The 26,886-nt window shown below is 45.9% G+C and overlaps 1 protein-coding gene across 2 annotated transcripts in view; it reads left to right on the top strand.

Moving 5' to 3' along the window:
• Nucleotides 1-26,886, top strand: part of WDR19 (WD repeat domain 19) — a 601,305-nt gene that overhangs the window by 217,646 nt on the left and 356,773 nt on the right. For both annotated transcript variants that reach the window (XM_069202086.1, XM_069202080.1), the window contains exons 21-24: nt 4,221-4,278; nt 19,793-19,939; nt 20,050-20,132; nt 21,592-21,675. In XM_069202086.1, coding sequence (XP_069058187.1) covers nt 4,221-4,278; nt 19,793-19,939; nt 20,050-20,132; nt 21,592-21,675 — 372 coding nt within the window. The remainder of the gene's footprint in view (nt 1-4,220; nt 4,279-19,792; nt 19,940-20,049; nt 20,133-21,591; nt 21,676-26,886) is intronic.

Raw genomic sequence — 26,886 nt, 5'->3', positions numbered from 1 at the left:
AAGTAATAACCAAATAAGGTCTGCCCTCGATGCTGCTGATACAGCTGCAAGAGGTGTCAACACTGCCATTACAATTAGAAGGCATGCATGTCTGCACTCCTTTGGTTTTAAACCAGAAATACAACAGGCAGTACTTAATATGCCTTTTGGTAAGAAACATTTATTTTGCCCTGAAGTAGACACCACTGTAGAGAAACGGAGAAAAGACTCAGACACTGCTGAGGCATTGGGGGCATTATATACCACACCATATAGAGGCTCATTTCACAGACCACAGTTTAGAGGAGGATTTAAGCCACAATCCTCTGACGCATCTACCTCCCAGACAAAGCAGGGACAACAAACTCAATATCAAAGAGGGGGATTCAGAGGGTCCTACAGAGGATAATGTTATAGGAATAAAGGCAAGTTCTAAGCCTCAAAAACACACCACTACACCATCTAAACAGTGACTTCCTTCTAACCCCTCCACTCCACACATCTCCTGTGGGGGGGGGGAAGACTACAGCTATTCCACTCTCATTGGCAAAATATCACCACAGACAATTCGGTGTTATCAATTATCCGCAATGGCTATTGCCTAGAATTAACCTCCACCACTCCAAACATCCCACCACGTCACCACAAATTGTCCCCACTACACAATGTTCTGCTGCAAAAAGAGGTACAATCTCTTCTATCAAAACAAGCAATAGAATTCGTTCCACATTCTCAACAGGGAACAGGAGTATATTCACTATACTTCCTCATTCCCCCAAAAGATGGCACCCTCAGGCCCATCTTAGACCTCAGGCCTCTCACTCTATACATCCTGTCAGAACATTTTCACATGGTAACTCTGCAGGATGTCATTCCACTACTACAAAAACAGGATTAGATGACTGCTTTAGACCTCAAAGATGCGTATTTTCACATACCCATCCATCCAGCTCACAAAAAATACCTCAGGTTTGTCATAGCAGGAAAACATTACCAGTTCAAAGTTTTGCCATTCGGCATAACAGCAGCTCCAAGAGTGTTCACAAAATGTCTAGCAGTAGTAGCAGCTTACTTAAGAAGACGACACATTCATATCTTTCCATATCTAGACAATTGGCTAATAAAATTAAGCAATTTTACACAATGCCAATAACACACTCAATACGTGATATAAACCCTTCATATACTAGGGTTCACTCTCAATTACTCAAAATCACACCTTCAACCAGCACAAGTACAACCTTACCTAGGTGCTATTCTAAATATTAAGAAAGCCCTAGCATATCCAAATACACAAAGGATACAAGCTTTCCAAAATCTCATACCACAGATGCAGCCAAACTAACAATATACTGTAAGATTCATCATGAAAATTCTAGGGATGATGGCAACTTGCATAGCTATAGTTGCACATGCCAAACATGACATCCTTACAACAGTGCCTCTCACAACAATGGTCTCAGGCACACGGTCAACTTCAAGTTCTAGTGTTGGTGGACCCGCAAACACACATGTCCCTTCAATGGTGGAATCTCCGCAATCTAATGAAGGGGCGGTGATTTCAAGACCCTGTGCCTCAGACCATAATCACAACAGATGCATTCATGATAGGTTGGGGAGCTCATCTCAACAATCATACTGTTCAAGGAGATTGGGATGCTGAACAGAAACAGTTTCACATAAACCACCTAGAATTATTATCTGTATTTCTTGCCCTAAAAGCGTTTCAACCCCTTCTCAAACAGAAGACTGTTCTAATAAAAACAGACAGCATGACAACCATGTATTACCTCAACAAACAGGGCGGGACACATTCATCTCATCTGTCCCTACTAGCCCAAACAAAATGGAAATAGGCAATTCACAAACACATTCATTTGTTAGCACAATACATTCCAGGGATAGACAATCAGCTGGCAGATCTCCTAAGGAGGAATCACCAACAAACTCACGAATGGGAAATTCACTCCCAAGTACTTCCAAAAATGGGGGACATCAGAAATAGACCTATTTGCAACAAGCGAAAATGCAAAATGCCAAAACTGCGCATCCAGACACCCACATCCCCTATCCAAGGGCAATGCTCTATGGATCAATTGGTCAGGGATATTTGCTTATTCTTTTGTCCCTCTCCCACTCCTTCCCTTTCTAGTCAGCAAGCTACGTCAAACATCACTCACCATGATACTCATAGCCCAACGTGGGCACGTCAACATTGGTACACGACACTTCTAGATCTGTCTGTAGTACCTCATTCCAAACTCCCAAACAGACCAGACTTGTTAACACAGAACAAAGGTCAAATAAGGCACTCAAACCCCAATGCTCTCAATCTGGTGATTTGGCTCCTGAAGTCTTAGAATTTGGTTACTTAAAACTTCCATCAGAATGTATGGAAGTAATTAAACAAGCACGTAAACCTACTAGACAATGTTATGCAAATAAGTGGAAAAGATTTGTCTACTACTTTCAATCTAAAAACACTGAACCCCTTACAGCATCTATAAAAGATATTTTATGCTATTTACTTCATTTGCAGAAATCAAATTTAGCTTTCTCATCCATCAAAATCCACCTTACTTCAATATCTGCTTATTTACAAACTATTCAACACACTTCTCTATTCAGAGTTCCTGTTATTAAAGCCTTCATGGAAGGATTAAAATGCATTATTCCATCCAGAAGACCACCTGTTTCTTCCTGGAATTTAAATATCGTACTTACCAGACTTATAGGCCCACCTTTTGAACCCATGCACTCTTGTGAAATTACATTTTTAACATGGAAAGTTGCCTTCCTTGTAGCTATTAGTTCTTTACGAAGAGTTAGTGAAATACAGGCGTTCACTCTTGAAGGACCTTTCTTCCGAGTACACAAACTTAAAGTTGTACTTAGAACAAATCCAAAATTTTTACTCAAAGTAGTATCTCCTTTTCACATCAACCAAACAGTGGAATTGCTTGTCTTCTTTCCACAGCCAGACTCAGTGGCAGAATGAGCTCTTCATACCTTAGATCTCAAAAGAGCTCTTATGTACTACATTGATGGAACTAAAGATTTTAGAAAACAAAACAACTTTTCGTTGCCTTTCAACATCCACATAAAGGTAATCCTATATCTAAACAAGGCTTAGCAAGATGGATTGTTAGATGCATCCAAACATGCTACATCCAAGCAAAGAGAAAACTTTTACTCACTCCTAGAGCACATTCTACAAGAAAGAAAGGTGCATCAATAGCATTTTTAGGAAACAGACCAATGGCTGATATATGTAAAGCTGCCACATGGTCAACTCCTCATACATTTACAAAACACTATTGTGTTGATGTTTTCTCACAGAACAGGCTACTGTAGGCCAGGCTGTATTAAGAACACTATTTCAAACAACTTCAACTCCACCGCTATTTTTTGGGAGGACTAACTGCTTTGTAGTCTGTGCATAGCATGTGTATCTGCAGCTATACATGCCATTGAACGGAAAATGTCACTTACCCAGTGTACATCTGTTCATGGCATGTAGTGCTGCAGATTTACATGCACCCTCCCTCCTCCCCGAAAGCCTGTAGTTGTTTAAGTTTAGCATTTGTACATATGTATATACATTTACATTTGCATGGACATCTCTTTATATTCTTCTACTCTATCACTCCTTCCTTCACTCTTTGCGGGAAAACAATCTAACAATGGAGTCGATGCCCATGAGCACTGTAACCCAGAGGAGGAGTCACTCGATCCTGTAACGCCGAAAAGACTTCTTCGAAGAAAAACAACTTGTAACACTCCGAGCCCAACAATAGATGTCGAAAGAGATATGCATAGCATGTGAATCTGCAGCACTACATGCCACGAACAGATGTACATTGGATAAGTGACATTTTCCATATAATATATCAAAGTCCCAGGATCCCACACACCTGAGAGGCTATTCAAATGTCAACTTCAATGCACATTCCCATGAAGGAGGAGTAAAGTGAAAAACTGATTCAGTTTTTTTTACCACCTTTATTAGTAAAACATTTCCATTTGTAACAGGAGAAAAACATTTACCTTTGTGATGCTGGGTATTGGTGGTTTGATGTTTGGAATCTCTTGATTGCTTCTCATGTATGCTGTAACTTGTTTCCTGCTGCATACTTTCTTATTTTATGTATTTTCTGCTGATGTTTCTTCTGCTAGCGTGGAGTCATGGATGATTAATACATAAAAATGTTTTTTTTTTTTTTTTTTTTTTGGCTTGGCAGTGGTGATTACGTTAATGCTCTGGCTCATTATGAAAAGGGAATCACAGGAGACAATAAGGTAATTGTATTGATGTGGATAAAGGACTGTCTGTATTCATGTAAAAATTAGAGACAAAAAAAATATTTTGATAACTTTTGAAGTATTGATTCTGCTCACTAAATACCCTTGGTTATGTCAGCTTCTGTGAAGCATTTCAATACCAAAGTTTTTTAAGTTTCATTAAAAATTACTCTGATGGGCCCATCTAACAGCAGATTACGGACCTTAAGAGTATTCACCGGCACCAGTATTTGGAGAATTTTTGCATCATGCTCCCACGTACGAGTAGGTGACGCCATGTGACTCGGTACCACCCCAGCAGAGCTGCATGTAAAAGCCAGCCCTGCGCACTGATATCAGTTATTGTCTTTCCGCACCCATTGACGCTTATCCTGATCCCTGCTCCCAATTTGTTGTTTCTCGAACTTCTTCATAAATTACACTGACGCACCAGACATGATGTCTCCCCTGAAATCTTTAAGATTCGAGCCATCACTGCAGGAAGCAGATGTTGGTCATGATGTGTGCCTTTGCTGCTTAGACATCATTCACAATTGAAAGTTGTGTAATATATGTTCCCTTATGCACCCAAAGATGATCCATGAGTGGGAGATGAAACTCTACGTCACCAAAAATAAGAAGAATTTTCAGTTTAAAAATGAATCATGCGCCTGCATGAAGTTGCAGTGCCATTCGCATTGTTGTTAAATAAGTGAGTCGCATCTTGTTCCCATTCAAGTCTTCCTGTAAGTCAAAGCTGTGCCATAAGTGCAAAAAAGCTAAACAGGACTTCACCCAATAACATCTTTCAAAATCAGACAAGTTGGTGTCAGTTTAAAGGTCATACCCCACAAGCATGTTCCCATTTAGTCCTACAGTTAGTCCTGGCATGCCCCAAATGATCATGGTTGAATGATAAATACGAAATCTAAAGCATGCCTTTAGAACAGCCATCCTTCTGCCGCAACTGATGCTGTGGTACCAGTTCTTTGGCCCATTCTAATGCTGGTTCATACTTCCACTCTGGAAGACTCACCATCCTGGTTCACTAACAGAAGAAAGTGCCTCGTTGGAACAGGTGAAAATGAGTAAAGTAAATCCTAAAGCCTTTCCAACCAATCCTCCTGATAGAGAGTAGAAACGTATTGATGGATTTGGGAAGAGATTGTTCTCTTTGGTGACTTTGGCCTTGAGGTCCTTGAACACAGTGTGCTTTTTGAACAGGTGCACCCAAATGTGACATTGGGAGCAAAATCTTGCCGGCTGTCTTGGTGGACCTCAGAACCTCGCTGGATCAAACAATACATGATGGCCAGGATGGGTTGTAGTGAGTCCTGCATGCTGGTTTGGACACCACGGACTGTGTGGGAAATGCAATTGATACCAGGGCTTAGAAAGCACATCTGGATGTTCTAATCCTGGTTTTCAAGGGATGTTTAGGGCGTTGGTACCAAAGAGTGTCTCTAAGGGCTGCAGCATGTTTTGTGCCACACTAAGGGAGACCTCAGCTTATGGCAGGCTGCGGTTCTTGGTGCAGTTAAAAGTGAAAAGACGACATGGCACACAGCCTGTTGCCATGCCCACTGACACTGCATGCAATTATATGTAAGTCACCCCTCCAGCAGGCCTTCCAGCCCTAACACAGGGTGCAGTATATTATGTGTGGACATATCTCCAAGAGCCGATATGGCCCTGCTATGTCTTTGTCGGATGTTTGTTATCAAACATCATGTATTATTAAACCCTCACTGATTCCAGTGATGTATTTATTCATACGTCCACTCAGAGGGCACCTTAGAGGTGCCCCCTGAAATACCTCCCAACAACTAGTGTGCTGACAGACTGGTCTCAATGAGCGTTCCACTGCAGACACCTTTCTAAATCCACAGGGATGAGAGCCCCTACTCTTAGGTGGTCAGGAACAAAGCCTTCTCTGGCAGGGTGTTACACACCCCTTCCAACAGGATGACCTGGAAATTAGCATTCTAAGGCAGGGGGCTTCAAAGAGCCTGTTGTCTTTGGTTTGTAAATCTGGATTCCCTCAGAGATGAGTGAATGCAGACACCCGCCTGACCAGGGCCCATTTGGCACCTGGACAGGTGGGAAAATTAGTAGTCAGAGAGGTGTGTCAACCTTCAGGCCAGTTTCACCCCTAAGGTGAGCTACTTGATGTGGACACAAAATTTGAAAGTCTGCCCATCTTGGTGATGGTGGAACTAGCAACTCTGGAAGAGGGTTTTGTCTACCTCCCACATGAAGTTGTAATATAGGGGGCATAATGACCTCAGGGGTAAGTAGCCTATTGGCTACTACTCTGCGCTCCCCTAATGCCCCTAAATCCAGAAAATCAAATCCTGCTGACCTGAAAGAAGACGACGACGGACACTGAAGAGTCTCAAAGTAAGAACAGATAGATGACCAGCAGCTGACATGGCTCCAACCCTGTCAGCCAGGCTACTGACCGCGATTCCCCCAACCCCCTTCCCCCCAGTCCCAACCTGCAGCATCTTTCTGACTGGACCGATCCTCATTGACATCAGTGGGGCTCCCAACACTGAACTGCACCTGGCCGCCCGAAGTGACCTGTTGGTGTGGCCTAAGACCCTCCCCTATACTCACCTTAAGTGTGGAAGATTGGTCCTGTAAGTCACTGATGAGTACCTGTTTGTAGTACATGTTTTTCCTCCATATGTTAACATTGCAGCTTCAGAAAATTGCATGATGTCGACTTTTCAAAACTGTAAGAATTTCTCTTTCAAAACGTTCTTGTCTGATTGTGATCATTTTGGTGCCTAGTGTTTCATAAAGATACATGTTATTTTTATAAATTGGTTTGGATCACCTTATTGAGTTGAGTACATCATTTACTGACTGTGTGCCTATAGCTGATGTCTAACACTCCTCGCTGATAAGCCTAAGGCTGCTCGACCACCCTACTCCCCTAAGAGAGCGCTTCGGATTGCTAGAGCATGCCCCTATCCACTTTTAAGGGAATACCTGGACTCTTTGCACAGTATACCTAATTTTGATATACTATATAAAGAGCCAGCTTTCCTACATTTGTGGTGCAGCTGTGGGATACAAGACTTGACATTTGCTGTACCACTTCGTTAATAAGTGATTCCACTAAGGAATCCAAAATTGCCTTTAGTTGAAAACATTTTTTTTTTTTCGATTTTAATTTTTTTCTAAATTGTTTAAACTAACTGTTGGGCCTTGTGTTAAGTCCCCCCAGTCCAAATTGTTTAGAATTTAAACATACGTTAGCTAGTTAGGCTCATTTAGAAGTGAACTTAGATTTTTATCTAATAAGGTTCCAACTACTTTAAACTCATGACCGAGGCAGCAGGTCCATCCCAGGTGCTCAACCTGGACCCCTAAAAAAATCTTAAGTTTGTCCAACTTAAGGCCCTCTGCCAAGAATGAAAACTTTCCATGGGGCCTAAACCCACTAAGGCACATCTGCAAGAGTGGAAGAAGAATCTTTTGACACTAAGATCCAAAAGGGAGTGTTCCCAGATATACAGAAGGTGAGGTTTTCACCAAGTGGTTTACAGCCTTTGAGAGGGCTTGTATAATGAGGAAACTGCAAAAAAAAAGTATTGGGGCTTTCTACTCTGGGAGCTATTTTCAGGAAAGTGCAGGGATAGGCCCCTGACACTGAATGAGACAGATGCTGAGTCCTATGACCACATGAAGGACACCTTGATTGAGGGCTTTGGAATCCCTACTGAGTAATACAGGAACAGATTCAGGGAAACACGAAAAACCTGGAGTCCGACCTGGGTAGATTTTGTTGACTTCTCAGTCAAAACACAGAGAGGCTGGTTAAAAGGTAACCAGGTGCAAGACAGATGGGCTTTATAATCTTCTTATGAAAGAGCATCTGTTGAGTAACAGTGTATCTGAAAAATTACATCAGTAATTAGTAGATCTGGCTCCAATTTCGCCTGAAGAATTGGGAAAGAAGGCAGCCCACCGGGTCAAGACTAGGGTATCCAAGACAACACATGGTGGGGTGACCCAAAAAAAGGGGTTGCTAAGCCCTCCAAGGGAAAGATGGTGACTAGTCTAAAGATAAAAACTAAGAGTTTTCTAAAGGGCCCCAAAAAACTGTTTAGGAGGATGGGCCTCAAGACAAAACACAGACCAAGGGGAGGGTACCAGGGTAAAAACTGGGATCCAAGAAGGCTTTTTGCTTTAATTGCAAAGTCAGTGGCCACTGAACTGGAGACCCTGTCTGTCCAAGAAAGAATCCCCCTAATGCACCTGCATCTGCTGCTGCAGTGGCAAGTCTGCAGATGAGATCCCATGTGTGCCCTGAGCATTTCAGAGAGCACACTGAAGCAAATTTAGTCTCTGAGGCTGGGGTGGATGTAGCTGCCCTGGCTGTCTGGCCCATTAGCATGGAGAAATACAGACAACAGCCTCACATAAATGGGACCAAAGTTAAAGCACTGAGGGATGCAGGTGCAAGTGTCACCATGTTGACTAAAAAACGGATATCTCCAGAACCGTATCTGACTTGTGAGACTTTCACAGTCGTCAAGCCTGACAACCAAACTAAGGTCCGTCCCATGGCAATGGTGTCCTTAGAATAGGGAGGGGCTACTGGCCTGTCAACCCTTGAAGGAACTGAGCCCAGGAACTTTGGCGTTACATAGCAGAGCTCCTAGGACCAGGGTGACCCCCTAGGGTAGAGAGGTGCCAGGGACAGAGGACCTGCCCACTCTTAAGAGCCTGAGACAGCAAGCTGATGACCAGGAAAAGGGAGATGTCTGTGGCTCCCACCGAACCTGTTGTGAAGAGTGAATCCTGTACACTGAGGCCAGAGACCCCAACTTGGTGCCACTAGGAGAGTGGAGGTGCCTCAGGTGTATAGAGTTACTGCTCATCTTAGCACATGACATCCTCTTAGCTGGGCATCTTAGCCAGAAGAAAACTTGGAGTTTGTTAGCCCCTCACTTCTACTGGCCAGGTATGTCCCAGAAGGTGAAGGAGTTTTGTAAATCCAGTGTTACCTGTCAAGCCAGTGGCAAGACAGGCAACCATCCAATGGCCCTCTTAATTCCCCTTCCAGTGGTTGGGGTAAGAGGTGATGTTGTTGGCCCCCGGATCCTCCAACAGCATCAGGGAACAGATTCATGCTGGTGGTAGTGGATCATGCCACCAGGTACCCTGAGGCTGTTCCCCTTAGAAATGTCACTGTTCCTACAGTTGCCAGGGCCCTCTTGAGTGTTTTCACAAGAGTAGGTTTTCCTAAGGAGGTGGTGTCAGACAGCTGTAGTAACTTCATGTCTGGTTACCTAAAGGCCATGTGGAATGAATGTGTAGTGACCTACAAGTTCACCACCTCATATCATCCACATAAACTAATGGTTTAGTAGAGAGGTTCAACAAACCCATGAAAGGCATGATCTCAGGACTTTCAGAAAAACTCAGAAGGAGATGGGATATCCTGCCACCATGCCTGCTTTTTTCCTACAGAGAAGAGCCACAGAAGGGAGTAGGTTTTCCCCCTTTGAATTTCTGTTTGGTCATCCTGTAAGGGAACCAATGTGCCTAGTGAAGGAAGTTGAGAAAGGCCTCTCAAAGAGCCTAAGTAAGACATAGTGGACTGTGTACTTGGCCTTCGTTCAAGGACGGCTAAATACATGGAGAAAGTATACAAAAACTTGAGGCCAGCCAAGAGCACCAGAAGCTCTGGTATGTCCAAAAGGCTGCAATGGTGGAATATCAACTACGACAGACGGTATGGGTACTAGAACCTGTGGCTTCCAGGGCACCCCAGAACAAATGGAGTGGCCCTTACCCTATACTTAAAGGGTGAAGTCACCTATCAGGTTGACCTAGCCACTTGCAGGAACCCTCACAGGGTCATCCATGTGCCCGCGAGAAACCTTTAAATGACAAGGCTGATGTGGCTATGATGATGGGTACTGACGAGGATCAGGAAGTAGAGAGTGAGCCTCTCCCTGACCTCCTCTCCCACAGCCCCAAAGATGGGTCAGTTGATGGAGTGGTCTTTTCAGACACCCTCTCTGCTCAGCAGCAAACTGACTGCAGGCAAGTCCTGGAGCCGTACACTGACCTCTTTTCTCTCACCCCTGGTCAGACTAACTAATATGTCCACGATGCGAAGGAAAGCATCAGGACTGAAGTCAGCAAGATGCTGGATTTAGGGGTGATTGAGCCCATTGACAGTCCCTGGGCCATCCCAGTGTTCTTAGTCCCCAAACCTCATCCCAAGGGAGGAAAACAAGAGCAGAGGTTTTGCGTAGACTATAAAGGTCTCTATGCTGTCACTAAGACAGAGGTACACCCTATCCTAAGAGCAGATGAACTGATTGACAGGTTAGGGGCAGCCAAACTTCTCCGTACTTTTGATTTCACATCAGGGTACTGGCAGATTGGTCTGACCCCTGGAGCAAAAGAAAAATCAGCATTCTCAACCCCAGATGGACATTACCAATTTACAGTCATGCCATTTGGGCTAAAGAATGCTGCTGCCACCTTCCAAAGGTTGGTGAACAAAGCCCTTGCTGGGTTGGAGTCTTTTAGTACAGCATATCTTGATGATATTGCGGTCTTTGGTTCCACTTGGCAGGATCAGGTGATCCACCTTTTCACCTTGGCATGTCCTTGAGACTCTGCAAACCACTAGGTTCCTGACAGGATTGCCTCAGTTGGCACCAGTATCAGGAACCTGTGACCTGCTGGCCCATATGTCGCAGGACCACCAGTATATTCCCAGAAGGCCCACCCTATTTCTTGAAGACCTTCCAAAGCCATTGTTTTTAATTTTTTTTAAACAAAAGTGTTATTAGCATGCCTGCCTCATATTCAGCATTAGAATGTCAGTTCTGCATACATCTGATAGTCTACACTTTTTCAGTGAGGCCCTCCCAATTGAAGATAACAAATTAAACATCCATTATTCAACGTTCCCTCCCCTCCTTCCCTAATGAGTCAAGTTCAGTATGCTTGGAGTGTGGAGTGTCATTAGGCCATCTATGGGTAAGATTTTGTAGTTGGGAAACTGCATCTTGTTGCCCAAGTTGGCTCAGTGATATTGCGAGGCAGGCAGCAAGGCCGGAATTAGTCCAGAGACGGGTCAGGGGTGTTATGAGTCAATTGTTTCAAGCTATCCACAAGGATCCCCCAAGCCCTTGCCATGTCTAGTGGTCTCAACCCCCTCTTGGCCTCCCGGAAGAGAGAATCTACTTCACAGGCTGCCCTTTTCTCCAATTCCGTGTACCACCTATTTAAGTTCGGGCCATATGGAGTTTTCCAGTTCATGGTAATTTCCCTTTTGGCCAGGATGTAAGCCAGGTCCTGGAATCTATTGGTTACCTTTGTTTTTGGGGTGTGCGGGAACCATCCCGGCAAACAATGGCCCAATATACAAGGTATTTCTTTATCTATCATGTCTGCCACCTTCTGAGTCACCTCTTCCCAGTATGTTCCCAGCTGTGGGCAATCCAAGAACATGTGTTTGAATGCCACCCCTAGTGTTCCACATCTTGGGCACTCCGCCCTCGCTATATTGACGTTCTGATTGATCCTCCCCGGTGTCAAGTATGCTCTATGCAATATAAAGAAGTTTACCAGTTTGAACCTAACATTTCGGAAGACCTTGGGGGTCCTTTCCAATATAATTTCCCAAGATTTGCATGGTATGTGAGTTCCCAAATCCTCCTCCGTTTAAGCCTTATCGACTCCTGGGCCTGGAGGGGGTCATATCTGTCCTTATTCCATAATATAGGTTTGTGACTGCTTTAAACATGCCTGAGAAAAACCGATACATAGGTACTGGTGGCCTGTGCCTTGGGTTTAGCCAAGCCTGCCCTCCAATGGTGATGAATGACTGCAGTAACTGATCCATGTAACAGAAAATGCCCTCTCAGCAGGTCGAACTCAGCTCCAAGAGCTTCAAAGGGATTAGAGTATCATCTCTAAAAATGCTCCCAATGGTGGATATTCGCGCTTTGGTCCAGGTATTTAAACCTTCCCAGTTACCCCTATTTGGCAAGATTCGTAATAACATTAAGGGGAAGTCTGGAGAATAAGGATCTTTGTCTTAACTTTATTCAAATAGCGTGTCCAGCACTGAGTGAGTACCATCAGTTCGGGTATGTCAGTTCCCCTGTGTTGTCCGATTCGTAGTAAAACTTCTATCAGTCTCGTTAACGGAGGGGTAAAGGATTTCACTAATGCTTCGGAGGTCTGTCTACTCGCCAGCCACTGTGTAAACCATTGGAGCTGTGCAGAGAGATAATAGGATTCAAAGTCAGGAACTGCCAATCAACCATCTGCCAACTGTTTTTGTAGTTTAGCCAAAGCCACCCGCTTCCGGGTAGTATGTATATAGGAATGATGTTAGCAGGGTATCGAACTCTTAATAGGTTGACCTGGGTATCCACACTGGTAGCACTGTGAAGTAGTACAACAGCCTCAGCAAAACTATCATTTTGAGATGTGCCTCTCTGCCTGCCAGTGACAAAGGCAATACCTGCCAGAAGGTCATACTTGCTTGGACAGATTGTATAGCATGCCCCATGTTGCTGTCCAAAATGTTGTGCATATCGTGATATATTTTAACACCCAAATAATGCATTCTGGTTCCCACAATAATTCACCCAAGTCTGACGGAGCTACCCTGGCGGGCCCCAATGGGAGAAGGCGGGACTTCTGCCAGTTCACGCCGAGACCCAACAAGGCTCCGAACTTGGACAACAATAGCTAGGCACTTGGTTGATTCCCTCCTACATAATCCTCAGGAATATAATCAAGTCATCTACATTTAGGGCTATGCGGTGCCATTGACCACCTACACATATCCCTTGGCCCCAACCTCCTGCATGGGTCAGAGCCACCAACGGCTTCCTGACTGTCGCGAACAACAGCGGAGAAAGGGGGCAGCCCTGACTGGTGCCCTGTTCGACTGCATAGCTGTCTGAGATTGTTCGTCCTGTACGAAGCCTAGCCATCGGGGCAGTATATAGTAATTTTACCCATGCTATGTATTCCTCACCCAGTCCCATCTTTGCCATCACTGCATAAAGAAAACACCATTCAAGACTGTCAAATGCTTTTTCAATATCCACCGCCAATACCCTGCCACTATCTTGTCATACGATGAGTCTGTCATGACAGCCAGCAGACGACGAATGTTACCAGCCGTATCCCGCCCCAGGATAAACCCTGCCTGGTCCGGTGCACCAGGTGTGTCATATGAGGGAGTAGCCGTGTTGCCAGTATTATACTAAGACTCTTATCATCTAGATTCAGAATGGATAATGGCTTACATGCACTACACTCAGTCGGGTCTTTACCGGGTTTTAATAATGGCACCACTAAAGCCTCCTGTGTCATAGCCGGCAAGAGTCCCCTTTCCTTTGCAGCTTGAATAAGGGTGATCAACTGCGGGGCCAATAAGTAAGAATAGGTGGCATAGAACTCAACTGGAAAGCCATTTGTTCCTGGCATCTTGTCCCTAGCTAAGTCCTTAACGGCACTTTTAATTTCCTGTAGTGTTATGCCCCCCCACCAACTGTTCGGCTGCCTCTCGTGTGAGTGGCACCAGGTCCAGGTATTCATGGGTGGCCTCTTCATCATATTGGAGGACGTTTTTATATAGTCCCTCTTAATAGTGCAGGAAGTGAGCATTAATCCCTTTCTGTGTATACAACCTATCCCCTGTGGCTGTCCGTGCTTCCATAATGATCAACCCCCTCTTAGTCGGTGATGCTAACCATGCAAGCAGTCTACCCTCTTTATCTCTCTCTCTGCGTGAGCCCGCGATATGTAATTCTTGTAATCGAAGCAGTGAATTTGCTCAACCTGGGCTGTCACTCTCTCTTTTAATTCTAATAATCAATGCTGGAGGTCTGGTTGTGCAGGCCTCTGTTTTTTTTTTCTCTCGCAGCATATCCTCTGCCTCTGTTGTTTCCCTGAGCAATGTGTGCCTCACCCCCACTGCTTTCGCTATACATCTACCCCCTCAGCACTGCTTTAAAAGCGTCCCATTCAACTAATGGGTTACTAGCTGTGTTGTTGTTTTCAAGAAAGAAATGTGCAATCTGTTGTCTTATGACTTCTTGGTAGCATGTATCTTCTAAGATTTCGGGTTTTAATTTCCATGTAGGAATAAGAGGACAGGTGGAGCCCCACTTCAGTGACAATAATATGGGATTGCGCTCCGAAATGGTGCAGGCCAAGTACTTGACATTATGTATGGTTGAAAACACATTGGGGGTGTGATCAGTATAGGGAAAGGTGCGGAAGACATTGTGACGCGAAGGGTTAATTAGCTTGAGCAGTGTAGATGAGCGTGATGCCTGCTGAAATCACCGAACAGCGTGGAAAAGTTCATGATATTATTTTCAAGCTTGTTTGTGTAGAAGACTCCGTCTCAACCTTGAGAATGAGAGTACAGGGAGAAGATGGAATGAAAACAAAGGCTGGGGAAGGGCAGAGCAGCCAAGTGCTGATAACATAGCTAGGAAATGCCAGAAAGAGATAGAATCCAAGCTTCGAGTTATTTAAGCACTGAAGTTCGGGTGGGGGATTTGAAGCTCGCAGATGGGGTTGTGAAAGCTGCCATGGCCCAGCGCTTCCTCCCTGTTTTGCTGTTCAGAGACCGTGATGCTTGAGGGGGAGAGAGGTCCAAGCAGGCAGTAGAGGGCTTCCCAGCATTTCGTGGACTAAATTAAGTTCCACACAGAGATGAAAGGCCTTTGTTTCTCTGCTCTATTATTATGATTGATTATTATGCTTGCACTGTGTTTATATTCTGCAGTATTCAGCTCGTTTATATTTTGCTTTCTAAACATCGTAGTGTGAGCCTGCTGCAGTAATTGAAACATGCATTTTGGTGTGCAGTAAATCAAAGCTTATCTGAAGTATTCAACTCCTTTATATTTTACTTCCTGAACATCGTAGTGTAACACATTTTGGTATACAGTTATTCCAAGCTTATATCTGTCAATGAACTCTTTGCTCATATGTATACATAGATGCTCTTTGTAGTGTACTTATATATAAATAGATGCTTTTCATTGCTATTCTTATTCCACTATTGTGAATGTGCTAAATGCCTACATTTACCTGAATTTCTAGTAAAGCTAAATTGTATTCATAATTGGCGTGTGGTCCTTCATTGAGCGTCCTTATTGACTTATACCGAACAGGTGTCAACCAGTCACCTGGATAAGACAGGGTGCAAAAGAAAGAATCTATACACACATGCAGGTCATGTAAATGGGAAAAGTATGAGTAATCCTCGGGTATGTGGGTATAAACTACGCCAGGCATCTATGAGGCCCCACTGTGTTTGCCAGGTTGTAAACTGCAGTACTGCCCTTGCTGTCGAAGAATCGTTCAATGGGGGAGTGGAATCTGTCCATACTGGGGTCCGCCACATAGTTAAAGCCCCCACCCAGCACTATTGACTGCATAAGGTGCAGGGCCAGTTCGGCAGTGAGTTTCTCACAGAATGACCCTTGGTAGGTGTTAGGTGCGTAAACGTTGACCAAGACTAAATCCCAGCCCTCTAATTTTCCTTTCATAGCCACATAGTGCCCGTATGGGTTGACAAAGCTATCCATGGTTTGAAACGGAACCCCAGCTCTTATCCAAATCAGAGTACCTCTGGCGAATGCTGAATAAGTGGTATAATATACTTGCCCCTCCAACGCTTCTGTATAGCCCTCCCTTCAGCTAGTGCCATATGTGTTTCTTGGAGCATTGCCGCATAAGCTCCTCGCCTCTGTAAATAGGAGAAGACTTTGTATCTTTTTGACATCGTACGCAACCCCGGATGTTCCACGATATGAATTTATATGTCACTAGTGTAGCCATAGTACAGTCTCAAAGCAAAACCCCTCCGTACCCTCCTCCTCCACCCCAATTCCTGCATCTGGTCATCATTACACTCCAAGCCTAGACGTTTTTCCACCTTATCATGTGACTCGTGGGTATAAACAAACCAACTACTAACTTCCCATCTCTCCATCCCCAGGACAAAAAGACAGCTGCCTCTCATCCAAACAAAAAATAATAAACTGTGCACACAAAATTAGGTGCTGGTCACTCGATTCGTTCAGAGTACTGTAACACCGCCCATACCCCACCACCCCAGTCACACTCCCTCTGGCGTGTCATCACCCCCGATTCCTCCTCCAAAATCATCTCTACTAATCTCTTCCTCCTCTTAGGAGACCGCTAAGTAGGAACCCAGCAAGTCCACAGTGTTGATACAATTCTCACAGGTAGCAAGGGCGAGAGAGCTAAATGATATAGTCTGACTTCCCTGGTTTTACCTCTGGTTTGGTGTCCTCTGATATACGTGTGCTGCCTGAATTTCTGTCAGATCCTGAGTGGTCCGCCTCTTCGCCAAGCGCTGGGGTTGGACTCTGGTCTCTTCCACTCAGGGAGGCTACTTCTTCCATCACTTTTTATCGTTCTTATTGTTTCTCCTTTTTAGATGGGGCAGATTGTTGTGTTGAGGCTTATGCCGAGGATGTCTATTTTGCCATTGCGAGTTGGTGCCAGTTTCTGTGACCGTTCCGCTCAACAACTGACATCAATCCACTGCCAGATATCTTATGGAGAGTTGAAGAATTGCGTCCTCTTTTCCGTTACCACACGCAGTCAGTCGTGCAGGGAACATAATTCCATATTGTATGCCCATTTGTCCTAATTTTTGTGTAGCCTCTCTAAAGATGGCTCTCTGTGTTTGCACCTCTCGCGAGAAGTCTGAGAAAATGCAAACAATGCTGTTTTCCACTGTACAGTCTCCTTTCTTTCTCGCCTGCCCCAGAAGATAGTCTCTGTCCCTACAATGAAGCATTGTTGCTATGACTGGTCTTGGTGTAGCCCCCGATGGGGTAGAGCATGCCAGTACTCTATGCGCCCTCTCCAGGGTAAAAAAACAGTAAAAATCCTTTGTCTGTTATTGCCTCCCTAAGCCAGCGCTCCAAGAAACCCACCATATCATTTCTCTCTATACGCTCAGGTAGACCAGTTACTCAGAGATTATTTCACCTTGATCTGTTTTCTGCATCTTCTGCCCTTAATTCGAGGTCATGAATTTATCTCTCTAACTTGCGCAATTTGTCAGTCAAATTCTTTATAACGGGCAAAGCCTCCTTGATTTGTTTCTTTGATGTATATACCCTATCCGCCAATCGGTGGTGATCATCATGCAATATAGTCAAGTCTGTCGCCAGGGCATCGATTTTTCCTTGCAGGGCTTCGCGAGAGGCCGGTAAAGCCTGCAGGATGTCATGGAGGGAAGGGGCCCCGGAGCTCTCTACTGAGTGGACGCGCTTAGCCTCAGACTGTGGGGCCGGGACCCCCCGCGGCTTCCTCCTTCTTCTCCTTGTCCCTCTTACAACCTGTTTTCCCATGGCTAGTTCTCACCTGGATCACAGTGTCTGTCTCAGATTGACCTAGGCCTCCATTGTGGAAGCCCGGGCCCCCTACATTGTCAGCCAATGCTACAGCGCAGCTTGCGATAGTTAGAAGGTAGTCCTGTGTTGCACCAGTGTAGGTAATTCCGCCCCAGTGGTATTGCGCCGGTCCTCCTGATTTGCCACTGGGTCACGCCTACCTGTAGGAGTGGGAACATTTTTCCCTGGTACCGGCCTTCCACTTCTCCGGTTTCAGCCGGTGTGCAGCTGTGTCCACACCTCCTTCATGAGCCCACGGCCGAGGGGCTCCCTTTAACATCAGTGTTCCTCGCTGTCACGCCCCTGGTTTCCAAAATATTCAGACACACCTATTGGCCAGGTCCCTTGGGCCCACACCGGGAAGCCCAGGTGTTGCCTGGGTCTCCAGGGCTTTCTGCAGTGAGGGCCACGCCAGAGCGCCGTCATGAGGCTCCCACCGCCAAGCGCTGCGCCACCCACGCCCCGATCCAGCCTCAGGCCTCCTCCTGACCTGGAACACAGTTCCTCGCCTGGGCTCCACAGCACTCCGCAGGCTGCTACTCACCAACCGCCGTACCACTGCGGAAGCGCACCATGTAGACACCAAAGAAGGGCTGTTGCCTCCTTGCCTCAGCCGCGATGCCCATATGCTGCCGCGCTTGGGGCTCCGTGCGGCCTTTCGTCACCGCATGTCCCTCGCTCAGCCTCCTCACCTCGGGGGCTGTGCGGCTGCCAAATCACCCGCCAACTGGGCAGCCCACGATGACATGCAAGGAACACTGCTGGTGACCTTGATCCACCGATCTTCAGTGCTATCCCCTCATTATGAGCTTCCAGGGCGGCCGTCCGTCCGCCGCTAACAGTGTTGCAGCCACCATTTTGCTACCACCCAGTTTTCTCAGTGTTATTGGCCGCCAGCATCTAATATGCCTCAATGCCGGTGCCAAACAGCTCACTCCGCGATGGGGGTGGGCCTTAAGAGGAATCAGCAGCTATTTGGGGGCCAGAGGGCAGACTGAAAGTCAGGGTGACCTAGGGAGGGGGGAATCGCTGGCAGGAGCCTCAAGGAGAGGCTTCTTCCTCTATTTGCATCAGGCCAACCCCCCCCTTTCACTGTCATTATTAGTGCCTTTCACTGCACTCTCAGTCATAAAAAAAACAATAAATGGTCCCCACAAATAGTAAGAGAACTTTCTGTGTTTCAGAAATAATTTTTTCTTTGTTTCTTAAATATAACCCTCTGTTTTGGAGGTTTGTTTCTAAAACACAAAAATATTGCAATGTTGGCCCATTTGCGACACATACAAGTGCCATCACATATTCTAAGACATACTCTTCACATATTTGATTTTCCTCTTTACCGTGATTTATCGTTTAACTCCATGTAGCAACAACTCCCTCCACTTTTACTTACTTTTTGAAATAAAAGTTTACTTCCTCCATGTCTGACACTACTGTCTAGCCCAGTGGTCTCCAATCTTTTGAATGCCGCGCCCCCCCAGTTGAAAAATAAAAATCATTGGGCCCCCCTTCAGAACTTTTCACAATTATTTTATAAAGAAGGCAATGTTTAAATATGTCTAGACCTATTTAAACATTGCAGTTAAGTACTGTTACCTTTTAAAAAAAAAACAGTAACTGCTTTTGCCTTAAACAAAGGCCTGTTACCTGTATAATTCTTCTTTTGGCCAGAGTCTGGCGCCCCACTAGAGGGGACCACTTGAGGCCCCCACTAGGGGGGCCCGCCCTCCAGTTTAAAGACCTCTGGTCTAGACTGTCTTCACCAAAATAGTATTTTGTAAAAATCAATATGTTTACGTGAGAGATTCTCAGTGTCAGTTTTTGTACCTTCCTGAGGGTTGATTACTCAAGTCTCATGTGAAAATGATTGACGTCCATGCAACCTGTGCGGGTTATATTGTTCAAATCATTTTCCTAAGCTCTCCTGTTTTGAAATTAAATGCAAATCCTAATTGGAATCTTTTGATGTCAATTTCAAAACAAATAACATTATTTTAGTGTTATCTGTAGTGTCCAAAAATACACCTGTTTACTGCTTAAGGATAATTTGTTTTCATTGGTTTCTTTTATAAAACTAGTTCCAGGAACATGATGAAGCTTGTCTAGCTGGAGTAGCACGTATGTCAATACGAATGGGTGATATCCGTAGAGGTGTGAACCAGGCCATCAAACACCCCAGCCGACTGCTGAAAAAAGACTGTGGTGCCATTTTGGAGAGCATGAAGGTCTTTGCACTTTTTTGTATTTGAGAAATGTGACTGTTAAATGAAAACAAATACTTTCAAAAAGAAGAAAGATTATTATTAAAACAGAATTACACATTTCCCTTTTGCAGCAATTTTCAGAAGCAGCCCAGTTATATGAGAAGGGTCAATATTATGACAAAGCAGCCTCCGTATATATCCGCTGTAAAAATTGGTAAGTTTGTATGTCTAATGTGAGTAGGACTTTGTTTTATATTTGTAATGCGTATACATTTTTGAATGGGTTATTTATTGACTTCTATTGCTTGCTCAAATCTTTTCTAGAATCATTGTGGGACTTGCCCCCCTAGGTAGCACATTACTTCTTTACCTTAATGTATAAATGTTCAAGAATCCATTGCACCTTAACAGCTCAGACATTTCTTAGACTCATTGCTTTTGGTTATTCTGTATGGTGGAGTGGAGCATTACTAGGTATGTCTTAACGCAGCCTCATTGCTATTTTTTTAGCAATTGCTGGGAGGCCAATATAACATTCCAAATTTTCAAGATTGCAGAATCTGCTATACAATTAGTATTCTTCAAAAACAATGTCACTAAAATTAGGCAGATTTTACTCTTCTGATTCAGATGATATTTTCCATAACCAACTTGCATCTGTTACCCTCAATTTTTAAACAGGAGGTAATTCCTACTGTGGTCTACTTTTCTCAGCTTTTTCTTGGTCTGGGTGACAACTGCTTTACCCTTGAGTAGCACTGAGTGGAAAATCAGCAGCCACTTGTAATTCAAATGGAATTTTATTGGCATTATCAACTATACTACAAGAACATACATTGTAAATGTTAGGCACAAAACACAACTCCCCCAGTAAAATAATAGGATTCCATTGTAAAAACCCATTTAATTTAAAACAAATTACTATCCCTCACCAAATTTAATACAAATAGTTGTCTCAACAAATTAAGTAGTTGAACAATACAGTTCCAGAAAGAAAGCAAAATCTGATTGTATGTTTACACAGTCTTTAACTCTAAAAGTTATCTTCTCCATGGCTGCTTACCAGCTCATGTCTTCAATACACAACTCCATGTTTTATGCGTCAGTATTCACTTCAGTTTCAAAGAATCAACTCTCTTGCTATGTTTTCCCTGCATATGAAACTTCTCACAATGAGACATTTTTGAACGTGTCTATATTTTCAGTGATAACCAAGTGATCCTGCTTTGAAAATGGTTCATATAAGAACTTAGTAATCTTTTAAGAAGCCCAAACCAAAAGGCAAATACTATCTTGAAACTCCATCACCTATTGACCAGGTACATTTCTTGCCAGTACCATTCTGTTATCCAGTACACACACAGTAATGTTTTCTAATGAAAAAAGAGCAGATGCATTATTCAAGTGAAATGCTGTAGATTCATTGTGCTGGACCAAATCTGCATTTGTCTTTGAAGATAGCTTCTTGCTCCACAAATTCGTAACTTTCGTCACTGGGCCTTCACGTGTCCCACAATCTGTAATCCTGATGCAGTAATATATTCCTAAGGACCAGTTGTCAAAAAGCCTTTCTGCACCCCATGCCATATTTAGTGCTACCATGTGCTTCAAAGTTTGTTGTGGCATTTACACAAGATATTGCTGCATAACTGTGAAAATATTTGTTTTTTTAGGGCAAAGGTTGGTGAGCTACTCCCTCATGTTACATCTCCCAAGATTCATTTGCAGTATGCCAAATCAAAGGAAGCAGATGGCAGGTAAGTTTCATCACTGTTCTCTAGCAGGTCCTAATGAAAGGCATTACAGCGATGACAATTCTCTTTTGCACTTATTCATCACTTGGATTCTCCCAGCTTTAAATTGTCCCCTAGGTCCAGAGAGTAACCTTGCACATCCAAGAAAGTCCTCACCATCTGTGGGTGAAGCATGCAGATCTTAATGTCATTGGTGTCTTTACGGGCAGCCATTGAAAAGGTACACCTTTTTTTTTTTTTTTTTTGCTGAGGCTTCAGTTACCGCCATACTAAATCAGACCGCAGCACACCAAGGCAGTTCTCACACATGGGGGTTGGGGGTCGCCATTGTTGGTGTTTTATTGAATGTGTTCACCTGCACATTTCCGGTATAAACACAAACCAAATACGGACACATTTTATTGTGCTTTTTTCACCGCCCCATGTACCAACATACATTAATTGTATTAATTCATGTGGGACACATTTTGTACGAATATTCAGTTTACAAACATTTGACATTTCATATTTGTCTGTTACTTGCTCCAAGTAAAACAAAGGTCTCACCTTTTTATACTGAAATTGTCCAAAAGTATGCAGCTGTGGGCTTATTGTCCCTCATCATTCTGAACTCCAATACATGATAGTTAGTACTTTAAGTATTAATAATATTATAAATCACGCCTCAGTGGGCTTGCACATTCCCTGTGTAAACATAAACAAAATACTTTACACAACGTGTCCACAATTATGCCTTACTTGGCTTACTGTTGCTAATTATTCTGAGCTCCAATATATAATGTATAACATTCTAACAGTAACCATGTGAAGTTGGGCGGCCCTTTCTGTTTCTTATAATCTGTTCTATACTTACTAATTACACTCTGTTGAACATAGGAGGCATAATTTATCTATGCCTCCTATCTGTTAAAGAGAGGAGTCAAAGTCAGCGACTCTATTTACATAGATCCTATCTCCCAAATGGGATAAAGGCAATAAAGGAAAATGAAAAACAAAAATGTAAACATTAAAATGGTGTTTATAATTCTTTTTCCGTGTTTAGTCCTGATGAAATCTTACTGTCTAACTTTAAAATATAAGTTGATTCCAACCATTTTAATTGTCAAATTGAGTGCAAGTTAGGTGTTTCGATACATGTGGGAAATGCTTTCCTGCCTGTTGTGAATACCAACAAATGTAGTCCCGGGGGTGTGGCCAATCGCCACCTAAAATGGCCGCATACTAAGGAGGCTCTGTTCCCCTAACTAGCTTCCATCAAATCAAATCAAATCCTTAACATTTATAAAGCGCGCTACTCACCCGTGAGGGTCTCAAGGCGCTAGGGAGCAGGGGGGGTTACTGCTGCTCGAATAGCCAGGTTTTTAGGAGTCTCCGGAAAGTGGAGTGGTCCTGGGTGGTCCTGAGGCTGGTGGGGAGGGAGTTCCAGGTCTTGGCCGCCAGGAAGGAAAAAGATCTCCCACCCGCCGTGGAGCGGCGGATGCGAGGGACGACAGCGAGTGCGAGACCAGAGGAACGGAGGAGGCGGGTGGGGACGTAGAAGCTGAGGCGTCGGTTGAGGTATTCCGGTCCCTTGTTGTGGAGGGCTTTGTGTGCGTGGGTGAGAAGTCGAAAGGTGATCCTTTTGCTGCCTGGGAGCCAATGCAGGTGTCTCAGGTGTGCGGAGATGTGGCTGTTGCGGGGTACGTCGAGGATGAGGCATGCCGATGCGTTTTGAATGCGTTGCAGGCGATTTTGGAGTTTGGCTGTGGTCCCGGCGTAGAGGGTGTTGCCGTAGTCCAGGCGGTGGGTCACGGCGTGGGTCACGGTTTTTCTAGTGTCGGCGGGGATCCAGCGGAAGATCATGCGGAGGGTGAGGAAGCAGGCGGAGGACACAGCGTTGACTTGCTTGGTCATGGTGAGAAGAGGGTCCAAGATGAATCCGAGGTTGCGGGCGTGGTCTGTGGGGGTCGGTGCGGTGCCGAGGGCCGTGGGCCACCAGGAGTCGTCCCAGGCGGACGGGGTGTTGCCGAGGATGAGGACTTCCGTTTTTTCAGAGTTCAGCTTTAGGCGGCTGAGCTTCATCCAATCTGCGACGTCCTTCATACCCTCTTGTAGGTTGGTCTTGGCGCTGGCGGGGTCCTTGGTGAGGGAGAGTATAAGTTGGGTGTCGTCGGCGTAGGAGGTGATGATGATGTCGGGCTTGCGAACGATGTTGGCGAGGGGGCTCATGTAGACATTGAAGAGTGTCGGGCTGAGCGATGAGCCTTGTGGGACGCCGCAGATGATCTCGGTGGGTTCTGAGCGAAACGGAGGGAGGTAAACTCTTTGGGAACGGTTTGAGAGGAAGGAGGTGATCCAGTCCAGGGCCTGGCCTTGGATCCCGGTGGAGCGGAGGCGGGTGATTAGGGTGCGGTGACAGAAGGTGTCGAAGGCAGCCGAGAGGTCGAGGAGAATGAGGGCGACTGTTTCACAGTTGTCCATCAGGGTTCTGATGTCGTCAGTGACTGAGATGAGGGCGGTTTCCGTGCTGTGGTTGGTTCGGAATCCGGTTTGTGAAGGGTCGAGCAGGTTGTTGTTTTCCAGGAAGGTGGTCAGCTGTTTGTTGACGGTCTTCTCTATTACCTTGGCTGGGAAAGGCAGAAGAGAGATGGGGCGGAAGTTTTTCAGGTCGGTCGGGTCAGCCGTAGGTTTCTTTAGTAGGGCGTTGACTTCGGCGTGTTTCCAGCATTGGGGGAAGGTAGCAGAAGAAAAAGAAGAGTTGATGACGGTCTGGAGGTGCGGGGCGATGATGTCGTCGGCTTTGTTAAAGATGAAGTGAGGACAGGGGTCCGAAGGGGTGCCGGAGTGGATAGAGTTCATAATGGATTTGGTTTCTTCAGTGTTGATGTGGGTCCAGTTGTTGAGGGTAATGGCCGGGGGTGCGGGTTCAGTGGTGTTATGTTGGGTCTGTTGTCCGAAGCTGTCGTGGAGGTCACTGATCTTGCGATGGAAAAAAGTGGCGAGGGATTCGCACAGATCCTGTGAGGGCGTGACAGCGTTGGCATTTGGGTTGGAGAACTCCTTGACGATACTGAAGAGTTCTCTGCTGTTGTGGCTGTTTTTGTCCAGTCTGTCGGTGAAAAAGTTCTTTTTAGCAGCGCGGATCAGGCGGTGGTGTTTGCGGGTAGCGTTCTTGAGGGGGGTCATGTTGTCCGTGGTGTGGTCCTTGCGCTAGGCCTTCTCGAGGGCGCGACAAGTTTTCTTTGATTCTTTGAGGGTGTCAGAGAACCAGTGAGGTTTTTTGGTGTTGGTCTGTCGATGCGTGCGTTTGATGGGAGCAAGGTTGTCTGCACAGTTGGAGATCCAGTTTGTGAGGTTGAGGGCTGCGTCGTTGGGGTCGTTGGGGTCGGTGGTGAGGGTGGGTTGGTTGGCGGCGAGTGCTGAGAAAAGTTGCTCTTCGGGGATCTTGTTCCACTGTCGACGCGGGATGGGTTGAGTGCGGAGGTGGCGGGTCTCGCGTCGGAATGTGAAGTGGACACAGCTGTGGTCGGTCCAGTGTAGAGCGGAGGTGTGGCTGAAGAAGACGTGTTTGCTGGCGGAGAAGATAGGGTCAAGCGTATGTCCGGCGATGTGGGTGGCAGTGTTCACCAGTTGTTTGAGGCCGAGGTTGGCGAGGTTGTCGAGCAGGGTGGTGGTGTTGGGGTAGTTGTTTTGTTCCAGATGAAAGTTGAGGTCGCCTAGGAGGATGTAGTCCGGTGAGGCGAGGGCGTGCGGGGAGATGAAGTCGGCGATGGCGTCGCTGTAAGGGGCGCGCGGTCCGGGAGGACGGTAGACAAGGGATCCTCTGAGGGTGGTCCTCGGGTCGGTGCAAATCTGAAAATGCAGGTGTTCAGCGGCGAGAGGGGTGTCTTCGGTGGAGGTGGTGACGCTGATGGAGTCTTTGAAGACGATGGCGATACCTCCTCCTACTTGGTTGGTGCGGTCTTTTCTGGAGATCTTGTAGCCTTCGGGGATGGCGGTGGCGATGTCTGGAGCAGAGGAGGCGTTCATCCAGGTCTCCGTGATGAAGGCGACGTCCGGGGCTGTGGAGTCCAGGAGGTCCCAGAGTTCAACGGCGTGCTTGTGGACGGAACGAGCGCTGACCAGGATGCACTTGAGGTGGTTGATGGCGCGTGGGCTTGTGGTCGTGGTAGTTGCGTGGTGGAAGATGCGTTTGCAGGAGTTGCAGGCGAAGGGTCCATGGGTGCGTTTGGGGTGAGCTTGGAAGCAGGTGTTGGAGCGTCCTGGGTTGAGGGCGTGGAGGGTGGTGGGGTCGTAGCGGATCAGCGGGGCTTGGGAGAGCTGGGGACCAGGGGTCGCGGCGCTGGGCGCGGGCCAGGCGCTTACGGGCGCAGACGGGCTTGCCTCTGGCGCGCCTCCGGCCGCCATATGAGGTAGGAGGGGTCAGCTGGGGGCGAATGGGAGCTAGGGGGCGGGGGCGTGCAGGAGGTCGCGGCGGGAAAACGCGAGGGAGGGGGGGACAGGTAGAGTGAGAAGAGCAGGGGGAGGGGGGTTTAAGGGTGGAGGGGGGTGAGTGTTAGGAGGTTTAGGAGATTAGGGAGAAATATACGAGTAGGGTTGTGAAGATAGGGGAGGGGGGGTTGTAGAGGTGGGTGAGGGTGAGAGGTAGAGTGAGAGGATAGGAAGATAGGTAATAGAGGGGGTGGCGGGAAGGGGGGGAGAGATAGAGAAATAGATAGAGAAAATAGATAGAGAAATAGATAGATAGAGAGATAGGTAGATAGGAGGAGGTGGAGAGTGAGGGAGTTAGATAGTGGGATAGAGAGATAGAGAGATAGGTAGAAAGGAGGAGTGAGGGAGGTAGATAGCGAACGGGTTAGATAGGGGTGATAGAGAGGGGGAGGCGAGTGAGGGAGGGGGATGAGGCAGGAGCAGGAGGGCAGGCGCGGGGAGAAGAAGACGGAGGAGGCAGAAGAGCCGAAGGCAGAAGATAGAAGACAGAAGAGCAGAAGACCGGAAGAACAGAAGAACAGAAGAAAAGAAGACCGGAAGAACAGAAGAGCAGGAGACCAGAAGAACAGAAGAACACAGAAGAACACAGAGGAAGATACAGAAAACGAAGAACAGAAGGCAGAAGACCACAGAAGAAGATGAGGAAGAAGAGAGGCGACAGGAGAGGCTGAGAAGCACACAGAAGGAGAGAAGACGGGGAGAAGAAGAGTACAGAAGAAGATTACAGACGAGGAGCGAGGAGGA

Source organism: Pleurodeles waltl, chromosome 1_2 (genome assembly GCF_031143425.1).
Source record: "Pleurodeles waltl isolate 20211129_DDA chromosome 1_2, aPleWal1.hap1.20221129, whole genome shotgun sequence".
Taxonomy (NCBI): Eukaryota; Metazoa; Chordata; class Amphibia; order Caudata; family Salamandridae; genus Pleurodeles; species Pleurodeles waltl.
This window is presented reverse-complemented; position numbering and strand designations above follow the sequence as displayed.